A 17,642-nucleotide genomic window follows, 5' to 3' on the forward strand; every position below is an offset into this window, starting at 1 on the left:
TAGAGCAGACGAGATAAACATTCAGTTTTTGATAAAAGAATTCTACCGTTCATTGACAGGTCTCTCATTAACCATAAATTAAATCGATTTTTAACTTTTTGAACCACAGGTTGAAAATTAAGCTGTCCCCTTTCCTTTTCATCTTTACATATTTTGATTCCTAAATAGGTAACAATATTCTTTACAGTGATGCCATTAATATCAAGAAGTTCACATTTTTTCAGAGGGAACAACTCTTTGTTTAAATTTAATTTTATCCCTGAGACCAATGAAAAGTCATTCAAACAATCAATCACATTTTTAATTTCTAATGAATCTCTAACAAATATTGTTGTATCATCTGCTAATTGACAGCATTTTATTTCTCTTTCTAAAATCCTGATTCCGTGAAAATTATATTTGTTAATGTGAAGAGTCAGTCACTGGGTTACAAGTAAAAATAAAAAAGGAGATATTGGGCATCCCTGCCTTATGCCTCTTTCTAAGAGAAATCTGGGGGTAGTGCCATTTGCAAGTTTTACTGAGCTATTACACCCATTATATAAAGTATAAATGGCCCTTTTAAAGAAATGACCAAAGCCAAAAAAGTCCAAAATCTCAAACATAAATTTGTGGTTAACGGTGTCAAATGCTTTATAAAAATCTACAAAAAATATAAAACTTTCACTATCAATATACTCATTATAATCAATTAAATCTAGGACCAAACGAATATTATTACTTATATGTCTGCCCTTCATGAATCCTGATTGGCAATCATCTATAATTTGCTCTAAGCATTTTTTTAATCTTTCTGCAAAAATAATGGCAAACACCTTAACATCGTTATTGAGTAATGTAATAGGTCTCCAATTGTCTATTAGGGTAGTGTCCTTATTAGCTTTTGGTATCAGACTATTCAATCCCTGACATAATGATGGAGGTAACTCCCCACGTTCTATAGCGTCATTAAACACACATAGTAAAAACTCAGATAATTGTTCTTGAAATTCCTTGTAAAATTCGCTAACCAAACCATCGTTACTTGTCAAATTAACTATCTCTTTTATTACTTGTTCCTCTCTAGTCCTTTTAGACTGTGCTACAGGGACGCGGGAAGTAGGGGTGCTGAGGGGGCTGCAGCACCCCCTGTTTTCACATGGTTGCAAATGCAACGCCAAGTTTGTTCATTTAAATTTACTCCGTTTTAGCATTTAATAATTTATTTGTAATGATCTCTGAAATGTAAATTGTAAGTGGGCTTTAATAAACCCATGTTTATCTTTATAAACATGATTAATTTTACTTGTGATGTTTTCTATATGGGATGATTAGCCTAATCCTCATGAACACGTGACGCTGGCGCGTGGTATCAGACATCTATACAGAATGCGAACAAGATTAACTTTAATACAAGGAGATATTGGCGCAAAAGCGAATTTCAGATTTTTTAAAATGCCCATCCCAGCAAAAACTTTGCAAAATCGGCATCCAAACAACACCAGCCTGTCTGTTCAAACATGAGGAGATGCGAAAGACGAATCAACTCGGTGTTTGCGCGCCGTCTGAAACGCGTCTCTCTCTGTGTGCTTTGCACGTATGCGGCAGAACTGAAGAGACGCTGCGAGAGATACGGCTTGTGCACGCGCTTCAGGTGTGAGTCAGACAGCAAGACGAGACGTCAAAGAGTTGTTTTCTGCAACTTATTGCACTTAACTCTTTTTAACGTCAAGCAATTCTCTGCTATAAGCGTCGAACTAAAACTTTGAACTTTTACAACGTTTTGATTTAAGTAGCCTATTATTGAAATCATTCAGATATCGCACGCCCTTGCAATATGCATATTGCGATATTTACATTTGTGATATTTCGATAATTTCGATATATCGTGCAGCCCTAGTTTTTAGGTACTCTTTACACCTCTGCAGAAAAGTGCACATGCTGTCCTAACTTTAAGGAAGCTGGTCAAATTATTTGTTCTTTAGCTTTTATTGAACCAGAAGAAATTATTTGGTTTTTCATAAATGTATCATTCATGAGGACCATACCAATTTCATGGCTGAAGTACATCCTCTACTCTACGCTGTTTTAGTGCAAAAGCATCACCTGCATGACTTGCCAGACTGAAGCCAGCCAAACAATGCCACTTGTAATGAAATCCATCTCGGTTCAGCTATGCACTGGCTTATAATATAACTTTGATTATAGCTTGTGAAACCATGACCACCTCTGTTACTGGTTGAAACCATTCATGTTTTTCTAATACATTCTTTCTTAGCCAAAAAATGTCAACCTTTCCCTTTTCTCAGCCTTCATTCCAGGGTGAATTATGGACGATGTGATTAGAAATGTGAAAATGGGAACGCTGAATAGACTCAATTAGAGATGCTTTAGTGCAGGAACTGAGGTTATATCCACCCTCCCGTCTCTGAAGACAGGCCTCACTGGACTCCCTCATTCAAACTAATCTGCACCTCTTTATCTCCTCCTGTAAATCTATTTACCAAGCCTTAAAAGCCCTTTCTCAATGTTTAGACTGCATTAATGAAACATTCCCCCCTGCCCTCCTGCTTCCCAAAGGAAAAAGCATTTAATCTCCATCAAAGTATTTAAAACAAAATACTGTGTGTGTATTTGGCCACTCTAAATTTGATTACCGTCACTTATGTAAAACAATAATTGAGCTGGTAAACCTTTCTTCACTATTTATACTGTTATGATCACAAAGTGGAACTTTTGCTCAGTTATGATCTCTTTCACCTTATGTTTTTATGAGATATTACAAAACTTACATATGCAGTGGCCCCAAAAATGTGGCCACATAAGCCATATTTTTATCATACCAAGTGGCATTTAATTTAAAGAAGTATAGCATATGAAGACTTTTCAAACAAAACATTTAAAAAAAAATAAAAAAAACTTCACATTCTGTCTGCTCTACACTGTCCTATAGTAATAAAAGGCAGAATGCCAAGAATAAATCCTTTAAAAAAGTAGTAGTTAAGACTGCTTAGAAGATGCCAACATCTACTTATGCTGCTTATTTGAATTCTGAAATAAGCTGTGGTGGCTTCAGCAATGAAAGAGCAGATTTCTGTTGATGCCACTGTCAAATGCGTTGTGATTATAATAGAAAACGTAGAAGGCTGAGATACTCATCTCCATTGGGTGCATTAATAGTGCCAGCATTTGACCTGCTGGCTTTGCGGGAGAGATGTAAAGCTCATTAAATCCTGCATGGTGATGTGGGGGTTTAGCAGTCAAAGGGACAGAATAAAAACTGTGGAGCCGCACCGAACCCCAGTAATGGAAGGTGAGAGTCCTTATTGTTTCAACAGAGTGAGCAGGATCATAAGGAGGTCCAGGTACAAGACAGCAGGGGAACGAGAACTGACAGCTTAGGTGACACCTCTTGAGTAATGCTAACCAAATGGGCAAAATCATTTACTGTGGCACTGTTGATATTGGTTCTTCATGATTAATCTCCTGTGCTTGTGTTTTTCTTCATTTGTAAGTCACATCTGCTAAATGAATCAATATAAATGAAATTCCTTACAGTTGGATTTCTTTGTTGTGCTTGTTTCAGTGTGATTTTAAGCCTTATGAAAGCAGCAGTGAGCTCACTAAGCCTAGATGTGTGAATTACTGGATTTACATTACTTATAATGCAAAATGATTTAATGCTTTAAGTAAAGAAGCAATTTGCTGAGCTATAAAGCGTCAGAAATCCCCATCGCTATATGTTCACTCACAATGACGCCAATCTATAATTATTCAATCATGGCCCACTTAATATGATTGGGAGAGGATAACTTTCGTTTGACTTACGCTGATTTGTAATTTGCATTATTGCCGCTATCTGTCATTAGATTAGAAAGTTATTAACTTTAGATTTAAACAGCCCAGGGCTCCTATGATTATTAGAACATGTTGTTCCAAAAGGCACAGATTATTGTGACTATGCTTCGTGAGCAATCTTTACTTGGAAATAATTTGGTGAAGATTATTTTCATGATGTCTGTACTAATGATTTGTGCAAAGTTGGGTAATATAGTAGCTGTCATAATTAGCTGGGAGAACCGTCTTGTGTTAAAGACAGAATATAAATCAGATCTTTGCCGTTTTCTTCTTACTGTCATCTTAACAGCAACAAAAAGAAGTCACACCACCTGCCTCACTAACATAACACACAGTTGGCAAGTACTCTGTCTTCAGCCGTTGAAGGAATGAATTTGTGTTCATTTGTGTTGTCATATTTTTTGTTTAAAGCTCTTGAAGATAAAGAGTGAGATACCTCACGGTGCTTTTCAACACCATAACAACTGCACAACCAGTCAAACATCAGCACCTGCCTATATATATGGATGCATTTGTGTAGAATTATAATAGAAGTATAGAATGTGTGTGTTTGTGTGTGTATATGTTCATGTCTAACTAATTTCAAGCATTTAAGCAGAAGATTTTACATCAAAGGTTTTTTAAGATCAATCGAAGCAACCTTTTGACAAGTCATCCTAAGTATGATCTGCACTCTCATTTTGAATTCCTGGATCTCAAATTTTACACTTTGATTTCCACATTAGCCAGTCTTAATTAAAAAACATGCTTTCAATTAATTCCCAGCTGTTCCATTCCTTTGGACTCCTTCATGTGGTAATATTAAATAACATTGTCATCATGCATGTCTAATTAATTAGTCACACAATGCTCAGTAATTGCATGCAGCACTAGTGACCTTTGGTTTGATCGTATCTTTTTCATGTTCTCCCCTTAGCGAATCTACGCAAGCACAGCGCTTCTCACTGGCGCATGCAGAACATCACCCAGGAATCTGTTGACAGCTCGGATGATGAGTTTTTTGATGCCCGAGGTAAGTGTCACTTATTTCCAACCCTTTGTAATACCTTGATGGCTTCAGCTCTTCAGCATCTGTGCCCTACTCTCATTCTCTCTCTCTCTCTTTATGTCCATCATATGCTGTCCATTACAGGTGCCTCATATCATTATGGATGTATTCCTCTGAAGTAGGCACTAAAAAAACCTGTAAACCTGTATGAAATAGATTTTTAGGCCTCTTTCATGATGAACGCAAATGCTAAACTGGCTTTCTGTTATTTTGATATGGATTGTTGTGATGTCACCTGACTGAACAGTGTAGTCTGTCGTCTATCATGTACCAAGCCTTGATTTAACATTACTGTACTTTTGTTTGTAATATGGTCCAAATAACAAGCCTTTACAGCCAACATGGTGAAAACTGGCAGCCATATGTGCTTGTCAGCTTACAAGTGTCCCTGCACCAGCGAGCCAATCGAGGCCCATACAATAAATAGCTCAAGATTTGCGTCTTCAGCAAAATGTCACCTTTAAACAAAATCCTCTATCTAAATTGACTGGGCTTCACTTTACCTTCCTCAGCATAGCAACTAGTGCTGGGCGGTATGACCAAAAATTTATATCACGGTATTTTTCAAAATAGTTTCAAAAGTTTCACGGTACATGACGGTATTTTTTTTTTCATGCATGACTGGGTGTTAACCATATTTTCTACTGATTGAGAGAGTAAATACTGCAGTATATTGACTTAGAATGCCCTATTTTACTGTCATGATGAGTGAATATTGTCAAAAAAATACCACACTAAATAGTGACTAAACACGACCCCTTTTAATACATGTTAACCAGGTGTCACTCATTTATAATCGCGGCATCGTCTGATAAAATCAACATGCATCTACACTAAAGAGCACCGGTATTCGGTATGAACCGGTATACCGCCCAGCACTAATAGCAACTATCCATTATCTCTTTCTATAGGGAGCATTTACATTTAGCTGACGCTATTATCCAAAGCAACTTACCATGCAACGTGAGGATAAGTTTTGTACGCAAGCAACCCATTTTGTTTTCAATAATGTGACTTATTTCATACTAGTTTACCAAAAAAATAAAACAAAAACATCTTATGACAGGATGTTTGTATTTGGAATAACATGCATGGTTAAATCATACATTGAAAAATGTGTATTAGGAAGATAAGGTGCTGTTTTTTGCACCATACTATGTGCTGTTCAAACCTGTGGCAGTCGAGTCCCAGAGCAGCTGCTAACATTTGGTCAGTGAATGGAGGTGTGACTAAAACAGGGGATTCTCCATTAGAGGTGCGAACAAGATCACATAGTCTCTTGAGTCGCATCTGCAAATTAATTACTTTGATTTGGTGTTCAAAATGAAATTATTCAGCTTTATAATTTATTCACATGAGCTCTTGTGTCTGTCTACCCCACATTAGTAAAAATGTAAGAGTGGGTTGTAGCAGTGTATAATGTAATCAGTATCCTGCATGTTTCCACATCTAACTTTCATGAGACACATTTCTCATTTATTCTTAATGAGCCCCCCACTTTACCACACAACACAGAACCTCAATTAAGGTCCAGATGTTACAGCGGGATGGAATGGGGAACATGCCAGATAGTTCCCTAATGTGTTTTTGGCTTATTATATTCCATCATTAGGCTTTGTTTAGATGAATTAGCATTTTTGTTATATGCACTACCATTCAAAATGTTGCACTTTTAAAAAAAAAATCAAATTCATCAAAACTGACAGTAGCCGGGATTCCATCCAAAGTTGTGAATTTAACTTGTACGCAAAATTGTAATATTGCATAAAACATTTGTGAACAAGCACTGTTTCCATTCAACAAATCAAAGAGAACAAAATCTTCACTTCCTGATAAACTGGCACTGTAAATCACTAAGAAACGTAGGAGAAGCCACTGAATATAATAATTTTCATATATAATTAAATTACTCACGCCTCAGAGCGAGCAGATGAAACAAAATAAATGCGGTCATTGCTTTTGGAGGTGGATGCCTGCTGTTTGGGAACGCAGTTGTTTAAGACTGTTCTGGGAGGCAATTATACATAAATACTTTGACCACAGACTTTGCTCTGGCATTTCAGAATGACCATAACAATATTTCAGATGCTGTGGAACGAGATCAGTCCGCTGGTTAGTCAGGTTTTGCCATCCCATAGCGCAAAGTCACATTACTTTTTTGATTCGCGTGGAGCAATTTATTCGGCAAATGCGTTTCCATCTACCATTATTCGCATTAACCCTTTTTCACACAAGTCAAAATCCACCTCAAGCTGTCTATGGATGGTCAGAGAGCTCTCGGATTTTGTCAAAAATATCTTAATTTGTGTTCCGAATAAGAATGAAGGTCTTACAGGTTTGGAACGACATGAGGGCGAGTAATTAATGACAGAATATTCATTTTTGTGTGAACTATCTCTTTCATTTTCAAACAATCAACCCCCAAAATTAGAAAGGCAGTGTATATATGAGCTTGATTGATACAAAGGGTTTTCACACTATAGTAGTTTTTTTTCTCAGCTTAGAGAAGATTTAGCATGAAAGACGAGACCACTTGTTGAAAAATTATCGAGAAAAGTGAGAAATTATGACGCTTATTATAGCAGCTGTCAAAATAAATGTTTTGTATTAGCATTATTCTTGAATGATAATGGGAGGGTTTGTTTACTCTAGAACAGTATGGTGACACTATTGCCCACATAGAAAATAACTGCCCAAGTGCATTACCAAGATGACCACTGACTGAAATGACTTGCCTTAAAGGCACTTTGAAGAAATGTATTATACTGTCACAGTGCATTATAGGGAATATGCTGAGAGGATGACCCAGGCTGCAGGACCAACACAAAGTTGTTTATTAAAGGGGTCATATGATGCGATTTCAAGTTTTCCTTTCTCTTTGGAGTGTTACAAGCTGATTGTGCATAGATAAGATCCCTGAAGTTGCAAAGACTAAAGTCTCAAAACCAAAGAGATATTCTTTATCAAAGTGAATATCTCTTTGGTTTTGAGACTTTAGTGTTTGCAACTTTACAGATCTTCTTTATGCACCAAGAGCTTGTAACACTCCAAAGAGAAAGGAAAAATTGAAATCGCATCATATGACCCCTTTAATGACTATGACAGTGACTGCCAAACTTTATTTCAATATAGTTATAAATAAAGGTGATTATATTTGCTTTCTCCTGCTGTGAGTTAGTTTGAATTGTAGTTTTGAAATATTCTACCATTCAAAAGGTTAGGGTCAGTATTTTTTTTTAAAAGAAACTATTACTTTTATTCTGTAAGGACACATTAAATTGACCTAAACTAAGTGGAAGTAAATACATTTAAATGTTACTAAAGATTTTTATTTCAAATAAAGCTTTTCTTATATAATAAAGTCAGTTTAAAGAAAATCATTTAGCAACTTTTTTTTTTTACTTTGATAATAATAAGAAATATTTCATGAGCACCAAATCAGCATATTCTAAGAACTTCTGAAAGATCATGTAACACTGAAGAAATTGTTATTTTAAATTGTAATTTTACTCCTAGTAAATGTGGTTTTCTAAATAATTAAATTTGTCATGATTCAAAGCATTGTAGATAATTGTCTCCACTGAGTGTCATTTGTAGACTTGTTGTAACCTGTGAGAACTCTTTCAGAAATGACAAAAGGAATGTTGTACACACTTAAATGTTGTTTTCTAGTGGCTGAGGGTTTGTTTAGCAATCACTTTTGTCAGGAGAGGCACAGTCAAGTGTTTTGGCTCAGGCTTGGAGTGCAAACTTAATGGCTTTTTGTGTGAGCGACACTGCAAAGGTGTGTTTGTGAAATCACAGAGGTTGTGTGTGTGGATATATGTCTATGCGGGTCTGTGTGGATACTCTCTGCGACTGGCTGTTGTTGACTCCTCTTCACTGACCTGTGAGATTGACCCCTGTCAGTCAGTGTGCGCTACAGATGATCAGAGCGCCGAGCGGCAGGGAAATTGAGGCTCATCACGGTTCCAGCTTTGTCAGCCTGCCTTCACCTCCGTGACACATGAGCCCCTTTCACGCGTGTCAGACTCTCATTTGCCCTGTTCATGCCTCTCATATCCGCTGGGTTGATCTCCTTCAAGTCGCATCATGGAGTGTCTCTCTGTAGAATGCAACCTGAGACGTGGGACCAGGGCCTAAGCGCCAAATGCAAGTAAAACTTGAAAATGCAAATGGATGCTGAAATTTTTTTTTCATCAATTTGTCCCAACCAACTTTTAATAGGAAATACTTCAACACTGTGCTGGAAAAGTGTTGTCATGGGGTGTTTAAGGACAAAGCTGTTTTGATTATGAATGAGTGCGTTCAGAATCGTTTTTAACTGACATGTTGGCAAATGTCTAAGGAGGTTCATTCAGGTCTGTTATTGGAGCGTGTGCATTTGAGTAATGAGATTTGTCAGAGTGTGCTTAAACAGAGCCCATTTGTACAGCCTGGAATAAGATTGGACCCTCATTTAAAACTGTGTAAATTTCAGTCTTCACTGACCTGTGAGATTGACCCCTGTCAGTCAGTGTGCGCTACAGATGATCAGAGCGCCGAGCGGCAGGGAAATTGAGGCTCATCACGGTTCCAGCTTTGTCAGCCTGCCTTCACCTCCGTGACACATGAGCCCCTTTCACGCGTGTCAGACTCTCATTTGCCCTGTTCATGCCTCTCATATCCGCTGGGTTGATCTCCTTCAAGTCGCATCATGGAGTGTCTCTCTGTAGAATGCAACCTGAGACGTGGGACCAGGGCCTAAGCGCCAAATGCAAGTAAAACTTGAAAATGCAAATGGATGCTGAAATTTTTTTTTCATCAATTTGTCCCAACCAACTTTTAATAGGAAATACTTCAACACTGTGCTGGAAAAGTGTTGTCATGGGTTGTTTAAGGACAAAGCTGTTTTGATTATGAATGAGTGCGTTCAGAATCGTTTTTAACTGACATGTTGGCAAATGTCTAAGGAGGTTCATTCAGGTCTGTTATTGGAGCGTGTGCATTTGAGTAATGAGATTTGTCAGAGTGTGCTTAAACAGAGCCCATTTGTACAGCCTGGAATAAGATTGGACCCTCATTTAAAACTGTGTAAATTTCAGCTGGAGACAGATTGCTGTATGCATTCGCAGTCATTCATTGTGACTCTTAATGCTAATTGATTAGCATTACCTACACAGGCTTTGCATTTTGAGCTGAAGTGTTTTTCTGTTGCATTGATTGCTCTCTGTAGTCGGGTAGCCCTGGGCCCTTTGTACACAAGATTCATCTGCACTGACAAATCAACTAAGAAATTGGCTATTTATAACCTCTGTCAGATTATAAAGCATATCTGAAAATCATGTTACCTTACAGTTTAATATAAAGACCCTGTTAATTGAAAACAGCAGCATCTTAGCATCAGTATTGATTTTGTGAATATCATTAGCCATCTGAGAGTTGACAGCTTGTCTTTTATTTGAATTCATATGCAACGTTGGTTTATTAAATGTTAAATTGTGGCATACATAGATATGTGTCCAAGTTACAAAACTGTCACAGCCAATCGCATAAGAAAAAGACATTTCTTCTTAGTATTTGAGTTGGAGTTTTAAACCCCAGTGTTGGGAAGACGGTCGAGACATGTGATTTTCATAACCAAATATGGGCCTTCATTTGGAAGATTTTCCAGGAAAAGCCTGTTTTCGTGAAACTGTGTCAGACAGACAACGCTGTCTTATGTTCTTTGCCTCTAGACAGCCACAGGCGTCTACGGTCATATTCTGGTCATGGAAAAATGCTCCTTGTTTTACTACTTTTAACTTTTAATGAAGCTGACTATAGGTTTGCATTTTATTTCCATACGATGAATGTGAATGGTGACGGAGGCTGTCATTTTGCCTAACATTTCCTGTTGTGTTCCACTGAAAAAAGAAAGTCATATGGGTTTGAAATAACATGATCTTGCTTTGAAAGTACACATAAATGTAATTTACAAGGAAAATATAGACTCACGACAGGCTTGTGTTGCAAATTTGGTTCATATACTGAAGATGTTCGTAGGAGAGAATTGGAAATAGGATCAGCTGAAATCCACCAGTATTTGCCCATCTTTCAGCCTACACGGACATGTCCTTTGACTCCTATCTTTGTCTGTATTTAAAAGTAAAAGAAGAGTTGAAGAATGTTAATGGATAAGCTCTGGGCCTCCATGAACTCATTACCTCATCAGGTCTTTCTAGAATTCGTGAAATTTAGTTTCAGATTCCTTTTAAAGTCTTTTTTAAAATCTCTTTTAATAACCTCCAATCAAAATGTTTCCCCACCTTAATGCACTTTGCTTGTCTTTCTTCTTTTTCTCCTTTCAGTCACTGTTTCATGCACTTTTTTTGTGAAACTATTTTGAGTTACTCACTCAGGGATTGTTTTATACACCTTCATTAGGGATAGGTCAGGATGTTTGTCTAGTGAGGTTGACTAATTAAAATAGTAAAACTTTTGTTTTAGCATTTTATAAATGTGCTTTTAAAGGGGTAAATCAAGAGAGAACTTCTCAGAAAGTGATTTATCTTGCTGGCAGTGTTTTGCACTTACTGTTAGACTGTCAGCAGAATAAATTCTCTGAGAAGTTTCTTCATTCCCTAAATTCATTCTCTTTAAAGCACTGCTGCTACAGGCATCAAGCGCGGCTTGTTTAACAAACACTCCGCCTTCAACAATACATTTCAGGGCAATTATGGTCAGACTTCAGATCTCCTGCTGTGAGCAGCGTTCCAGTTGTTACGCAATTCGGCTCTGTTTTTTGAGCTCTATGATAGTTTTGTATAATAAAAGAGAATTTATTTGCTGAATATCTCTGTCTGTTAGTCTATTGAAGTGTTGCACATTGTTCTGTGATATTTTTAAATTGTTGATCTGTGTACAAATTCAGATTTGGCTGTCATTTTTCACCATGTTTCGCATCATGAGTTGCATTGTGTTTTAAGGTGAAGTGTTGCACATTGTTCTGTGATATTTTTAAATTGTTGATCTGTGTACAAATTCAGATTTGGCTGTCATTTTTCACCATGTTTCGCATCATGAGTTGCATTGTGTTTTAAGGTGAAGTGTTGCACATTGTTCTGTGATATTTTTAAATTGTTGATCTGTGTACAAATTCAGATTTGGCTGTCATTTTTCACCATGTTTCGCATCATGAGTTGCATTGTGTTTTAAGGTGATGTTTCAAGTTAATACTGTGTGTTTTGACTCTTATATTCTTACTGTACTGAAGCTAAAGCAAGTAATTTTTTATTGGTAATATTTATTATTTATTTTATTGCAATTGTATTTTAAATGTAATGTAATTATTATATTTTATTATAAATATAAACTTTTTATTATTTTAACTGTTTATCTTGATCCTTTTCTGCCCTGTTTTAATGTTAGATATATAAATCTGAAGATAAATATTTTCAAATTTGATTCAAGTCTAAGGTGGTTTTCTAAATAAATAAATATGAATACATATTTTTTATGTTACTTTGACAACCCTAAAAATGCATTTTGTTATGTCTTAAAAACCATAAAAGTCTGTAGTTTTGCACATCCCTAACTTCCATAGTAACTAGTATCCAATAATTTAATGTACATAACTTTTTTCATAATTGTGCAGATTACACTGAATACTTTAAAATGAAATCTTCTGCAAAGCTCATCCACTTTCTTTCTGAAAGCACGTTCCCACATTTTTACAGTACATTGTTCTTTTTCTCTCTTTTTCTCCTTTTAACTCCCACTTTTTGCTGTCATCCTTTCTCAGTGAGCCTTGCGGCAGACCCTTGTGTGTTAGCAGTTTATATTTTATTTACTAAAATAGGTGGTTGTTTCCTCCTTCAGGAGCCGGGCTGCTGTCGTTGCTCTTGTGCTAAGCACATTTCACACTTCAGAAGATCTATGTTCTTCCTGCTCTCTCTAAGCGCCGTTCCATTCGACACGACTCAGTAACTGCCAGTATTTGGATTATGACTTAAACCCTTCATCCCTCAACTCCGAGCTTCCCTCACATTGTTTCTGTGAGCGTGCATGTGTATGTTTGTATACTCTTGTTTGAGCCAACTCAAAAACCAATTCAATTGACAGTCTAGCGAATAGCATGCAACAAACAGCGGCTGGTGGGCTCGAGCGGGTGGTGCAGACGAGCAGGCCTGACAGAGCCCTGTCACAACCTCTCTTCCACACTGAAATATCGGTCCAGCGAGATCCGACACGGCATTGGGCTTGCAGTTTGCTGTCACACGCTGTGAACCGCACAGCCGAGTCCTCCATCAAGCACTCAGGGGCTGTCTCACAAGTACTGGCGGAGTGGTTGATCGCTCGCTCTGTGCTCATTAGACGGACATCACTTTATGGCTTTAGCTGTATTTAAAGATAATTCAATGAATGTTAATAGTCTTTGATGTACTGCTGCATTCCAGCTGAAATGAGCATAGCATTATCCTGCCGATGAGCTAAATGATTGATTGTCTCATCCTCATCATATGCTGCTCTCATTGAATGTGTGTTTGTGTGTGATTTCTTTCAGAGGTGCTGGAGGGGAAGACAGCCATGCTTTTGGGCATGAGTCAGTGGAACTCTAATGATCTCGTTGAACAGATAGAAACCCTGGGCCACATCGACCAGACGCAGGGTAAGAGCTCATAAATGGAAATGTTATGGTTCCTGTCATCAATCGTACTTCGTATATTAAAATTCATGGTTTATGTATATTACATGAAGATACTACAAATGTTCTGCAGTGGTAAAAACATTTACATGGACATCTGAGTGTACCTGAGACTGATGGTGTGGGTCTAATGGGATAGTTTATATATTCTCCCTCATGTCATTCCAAACCTGTATGACATTTGAAAAAGTGAATATTGAAAAGAAGATATTTTTTGGTCACTAAAACTGTTTGGTTACCAACATTCTTCAAAAAAATCATCTTTGGATGTTGGTTGGAACAAAATGAGAATGAGTAAATGTTTTTCATTTTTGGGTGAACTTGGTTATTTAAGGGGCGTTTAGGTTGTACTTTGTGGTTGGGAAAGACACTGTACACAGTCACTGAGACCACAACAGTGCTCAAATGTGTTAAAAAAATGAATAGATGAAATGATGTAAACGCAGTTTTTAAAAGTATTTTTAACTTAAAAATACACACTTAAAAATACATTGTTTGTGGTGAGAGACATGAAAGGATTAGTTCACTTCCAGAATAAAAATTTCCTGATAATTTACTCACATCCATGTCATCCAAGATGTTCATGTCTTTCTTTCTTCAGTCTAAAATAAATTAAGGTTTTTGAGGAAAACATTCCAGGTTTTTTTTCCATATAGTGGACTTCAACAGGGACCAACGGTGATGTAGGCAGAAGTAGTATTGAACTCCATCTGATTTCAATACTCCATCTGATATCATCCGACATCGTTGTTTTACCTTTTTTCTGTAAAGGGCGTTTGATTTAGTCTTTGCACGTTCGCTTTGTATACACTGAGTCAGTACTTCCGCCTATGTCACGCGTGATCTTCCCAACGTGACTACGTAATGAGTGAAGTCGAGCTAGTGCAAGCCAAGCATTTGTGGTTAAAAAGTATATACATTTTTAAAATTTTTTTAGAAAATGACAGATCGTTTCTTTAGATAAGACCCTTGTTTCTCGGCTGGGATTGTTTAGAGCCCTCTGAAGCTGCATTGAAACTGCAATTTGGGCCTTCAACCCATTGGTCCCTGTTGAAGTCAAAGAGTATAGAATACCCAAGACATGTCACTCGTATAGTTTTGAATGGGGAAAAAGGCAACGCTCAATATGGCCGCTCTATCGAACGAAGCCCTGCCTTCTGAGCAAAAGAGCCAATCGCTAATCAGTAAAGTCAGCGCGTCACTGCAGCTGCCGTTAGAAGTCCCAGTTGCTATAGAAACAGTCAGCATTATGAGACGTGCGTTTAGGACTTTGCATGCGCACTGGCTGGTCTAGCTCAAAAAAATACGCTATTTTTATGCCATTTGAGCAGAATAAACAACTTTTATAAGACGGTTGCTGTCAGATATCATTGGTGATTTCAAATATGAAATTTAATCATAAGCTTGGTGAACAGTTTTGGAGAATTTGATGTTTCCCTATTCAAAGAGTTATGAGCTGCACTTCCATGCCCAAGAGGCGTTTCAAAGATGGCTGCCGAGTGACATGACTTGCCTTAAAGGGACTTTGGTTGAAGTCCACTACATGGAGAAAAATTCTGAAATGTTTTCCTCAAAAACTTTATTTTCGACTGAGGAAAGAAAGACATGAACATCTTGGATGACATTGGAATAAGTAAATAACCAGGCATTTCTTATTATGGAAGTGAACTAATCCTTGAAGCAGTGGCCGGAGACATCAGTCTTGATACATATGAACATAACCAGCTAGCCACCAACCTCACCCGGAGGACTCGAGCAGTCAAAATGACCCAAATGCACATCTCTAGCTCATATCCTCGAGAAACAAAGGAGGCTGTAATCTGAAATGGCATTTTATAACACATCTCATTATGTTTTACATTAACCACCCATGTCACAGAAATTGTTCAACCAGCTGCTTGCCAAACAAATCTGTAATTTTTCATTTTTGCCATGAAAACAGAGGAAACAGATGTCAGGCTTCATTAAGCAGCATCATGCCTCAGCTGTCTCCATTGATTTTTCTTACTCTTTGTTCTTATCTAGTCTATTCTTGTAATGGTAAGAGTTAGCTAGCATGAGTCATTAGTAAAGTAAACATCAGGATTCTTCACTTACTCGCTGCTTGGAGCTTTTTGAAGTTGCTTTCAGCCTTAGTTTTTTACATAATGTAGCCATATTTATTAATATGTCATGTTCTTTGTGTAAACGTCCATACATTTGTGAAACTTAAAGAGGCTCTTAGCTTCACGCTAATGCTGCTGAGATGTATTCTGCTCAGCGCTCTTCTTGTGTTATATTTAGTTTCTCTGCTAGCATTTGTTCAGTGTAACGTGGAAGGAGGATAGTGTACATTTGTGCAAGGTTTACTCATGTAGTAGCTGATACGTCCCAATCGAATTTATGTACAAAATGTTGCTCTCTCCTGTGATTTACTGCCTGTGGCATATGCAATTACACAGCAATTACGTATCGATTTACTTTTCCATATTGAGTGATACTGGTGATGTAAATCCATCCGCCTAACACACAACCAAATGTCAATTTCCATAACAACATGACATTCCCATATATTATTGAGTTCTCTGAGATTTTTGTTGTCTTGTGTTCCACATACTTTTGGCATCGTTCATGGAAAATGGCATTTTACCTCAGACTGTGCATGCTAGTATTGCTCAAGATAATTCACCCTTCGCCTCAATTATTCAGGTGGCCTTTTCTCACATTTTTGTTTTCCTCCCGTGTGCAATATGATTGGTCTATTGTACGGCACTCAGGGGGATGGACACTTAAGCTTATGCGACAGCGATAAATGAGTTAAGTCCGAGGCAGGCGTTGACCCCACCAAGCCCCTATCAGCTTCGTTTTCAAGTGTCTTGTGCCACAATGCTTCTTCCTGCAAGATGAAAGCGATGTTAGCTTTAGGAAGTCCCTTGCTCATCATGCGTAAATGCTTCTTTCAAGACTAATGCTGTGATTAATATTATGACTCAGTCCAAAAGAAATGCACCCATTATACCGAAAAATTAAATATTAATTCTACATGCAGGTTCATGTCTGCAGGAAATGAGAATAATTTTGTTAATCCTCAAACTGCTGAATATTGCTTGAATAAAAGTTTTTTTATTACTGTATAATCTGAGTTTGGCCTACTTGAGGATAATGTTGACCTTACAATCAAACTATAGCTGGGTAAATTTTTAATATTCACTATATTTTTAAAAGTTTTGTTAATAATAGACCAGTTTCGGATCTTCCTTGTTTTTTTATACCTTGAAAAACTCATACTAGGGCTGGATGATTAATCGAAAAGTAATCGAAACCAAAATTCAAAACCTCTAACCGACATAATTTTCCTACGTTGGTCATTTAGTTTTTTTAATCCTGTTAATACTTTCCCCAGGGTTGCCAGGTCTATGAAACAAAACAAGCCTGATTGCTAATCAAAATTAGATAAAAACTAGCCCAATCGTGTTTTTTCCCAGAGTTTTCCCCTCTGTCGAGTGTCCCCTCCGTCAAAATCACATTAAGGGAGATTGTTTTAATTAAAAATCGGACTAATAATCAACCCGTGGCTGCAGCCCGAACTGGCAACCCTGACTTTTCCCTTAAAAACATACAGCGTGTGTAGTCACGTGACTCTTTCCAGTCAGCGGCATGGAAGCAACATAGAACTCGAACACCGAGGCATCTAAGCAACCAGAGCTGCGTAAAAATATGCTTTTTATATATATTTTAGTGTGAAAATATACTTTTTACATTAAAACTGAAATGTGACTTTTTTCATAAGATGTTTTCATTTCAAGAAATGTATGCTTTGATTTCAATTGTTCGGAATATTCAATAAATAACCATAGTTTGTTTCCTTCAATTATTTTATAATCACAAAGATGAGAAATGCACTCTTTCATTAGAAAAAATATCCCACCTTTATATCCTTTATATATATATAGTTATATATATTGATATTGTAAAAAGAAATGCAGGAAAAATAGCAAAAGTATATTTAGTTATTATATTTTTTTCTTTGCTACAATGACTGATTGAAATGGTTCATCTGGTTCACTCTTTTTTTTCCCTCATCAAATAACCTATATATATATATATATATAT

At 37.1% G+C, this 17,642-nt stretch overlaps 1 protein-coding gene across 2 annotated transcripts in view; it reads left to right on the forward strand.

The window, feature by feature from the left end:
* Positions 1–17,642, forward strand: part of pitpnm3 (PITPNM family member 3) — an 87,465-nt gene that overhangs the window by 10,931 nt on the left and 58,892 nt on the right. For both annotated transcript variants that reach the window (XM_016556998.1, XM_016556997.1), the window contains exons 2-3: positions 4,754–4,849; positions 13,410–13,514. In XM_016556998.1, coding sequence (XP_016412484.1) covers positions 4,754–4,849; positions 13,410–13,514 — 201 coding nt within the window. The remainder of the gene's footprint in view (positions 1–4,753; positions 4,850–13,409; positions 13,515–17,642) is intronic.

This window comes from Sinocyclocheilus rhinocerous, unplaced genomic scaffold, assembly GCF_001515625.1.
Source record: "Sinocyclocheilus rhinocerous isolate Xijiao unplaced genomic scaffold, SAMN03320098_v1.1 scaffold166, whole genome shotgun sequence".
Lineage (NCBI taxonomy): Eukaryota > Metazoa > Chordata > Actinopteri > Cypriniformes > Cyprinidae > Sinocyclocheilus > Sinocyclocheilus rhinocerous.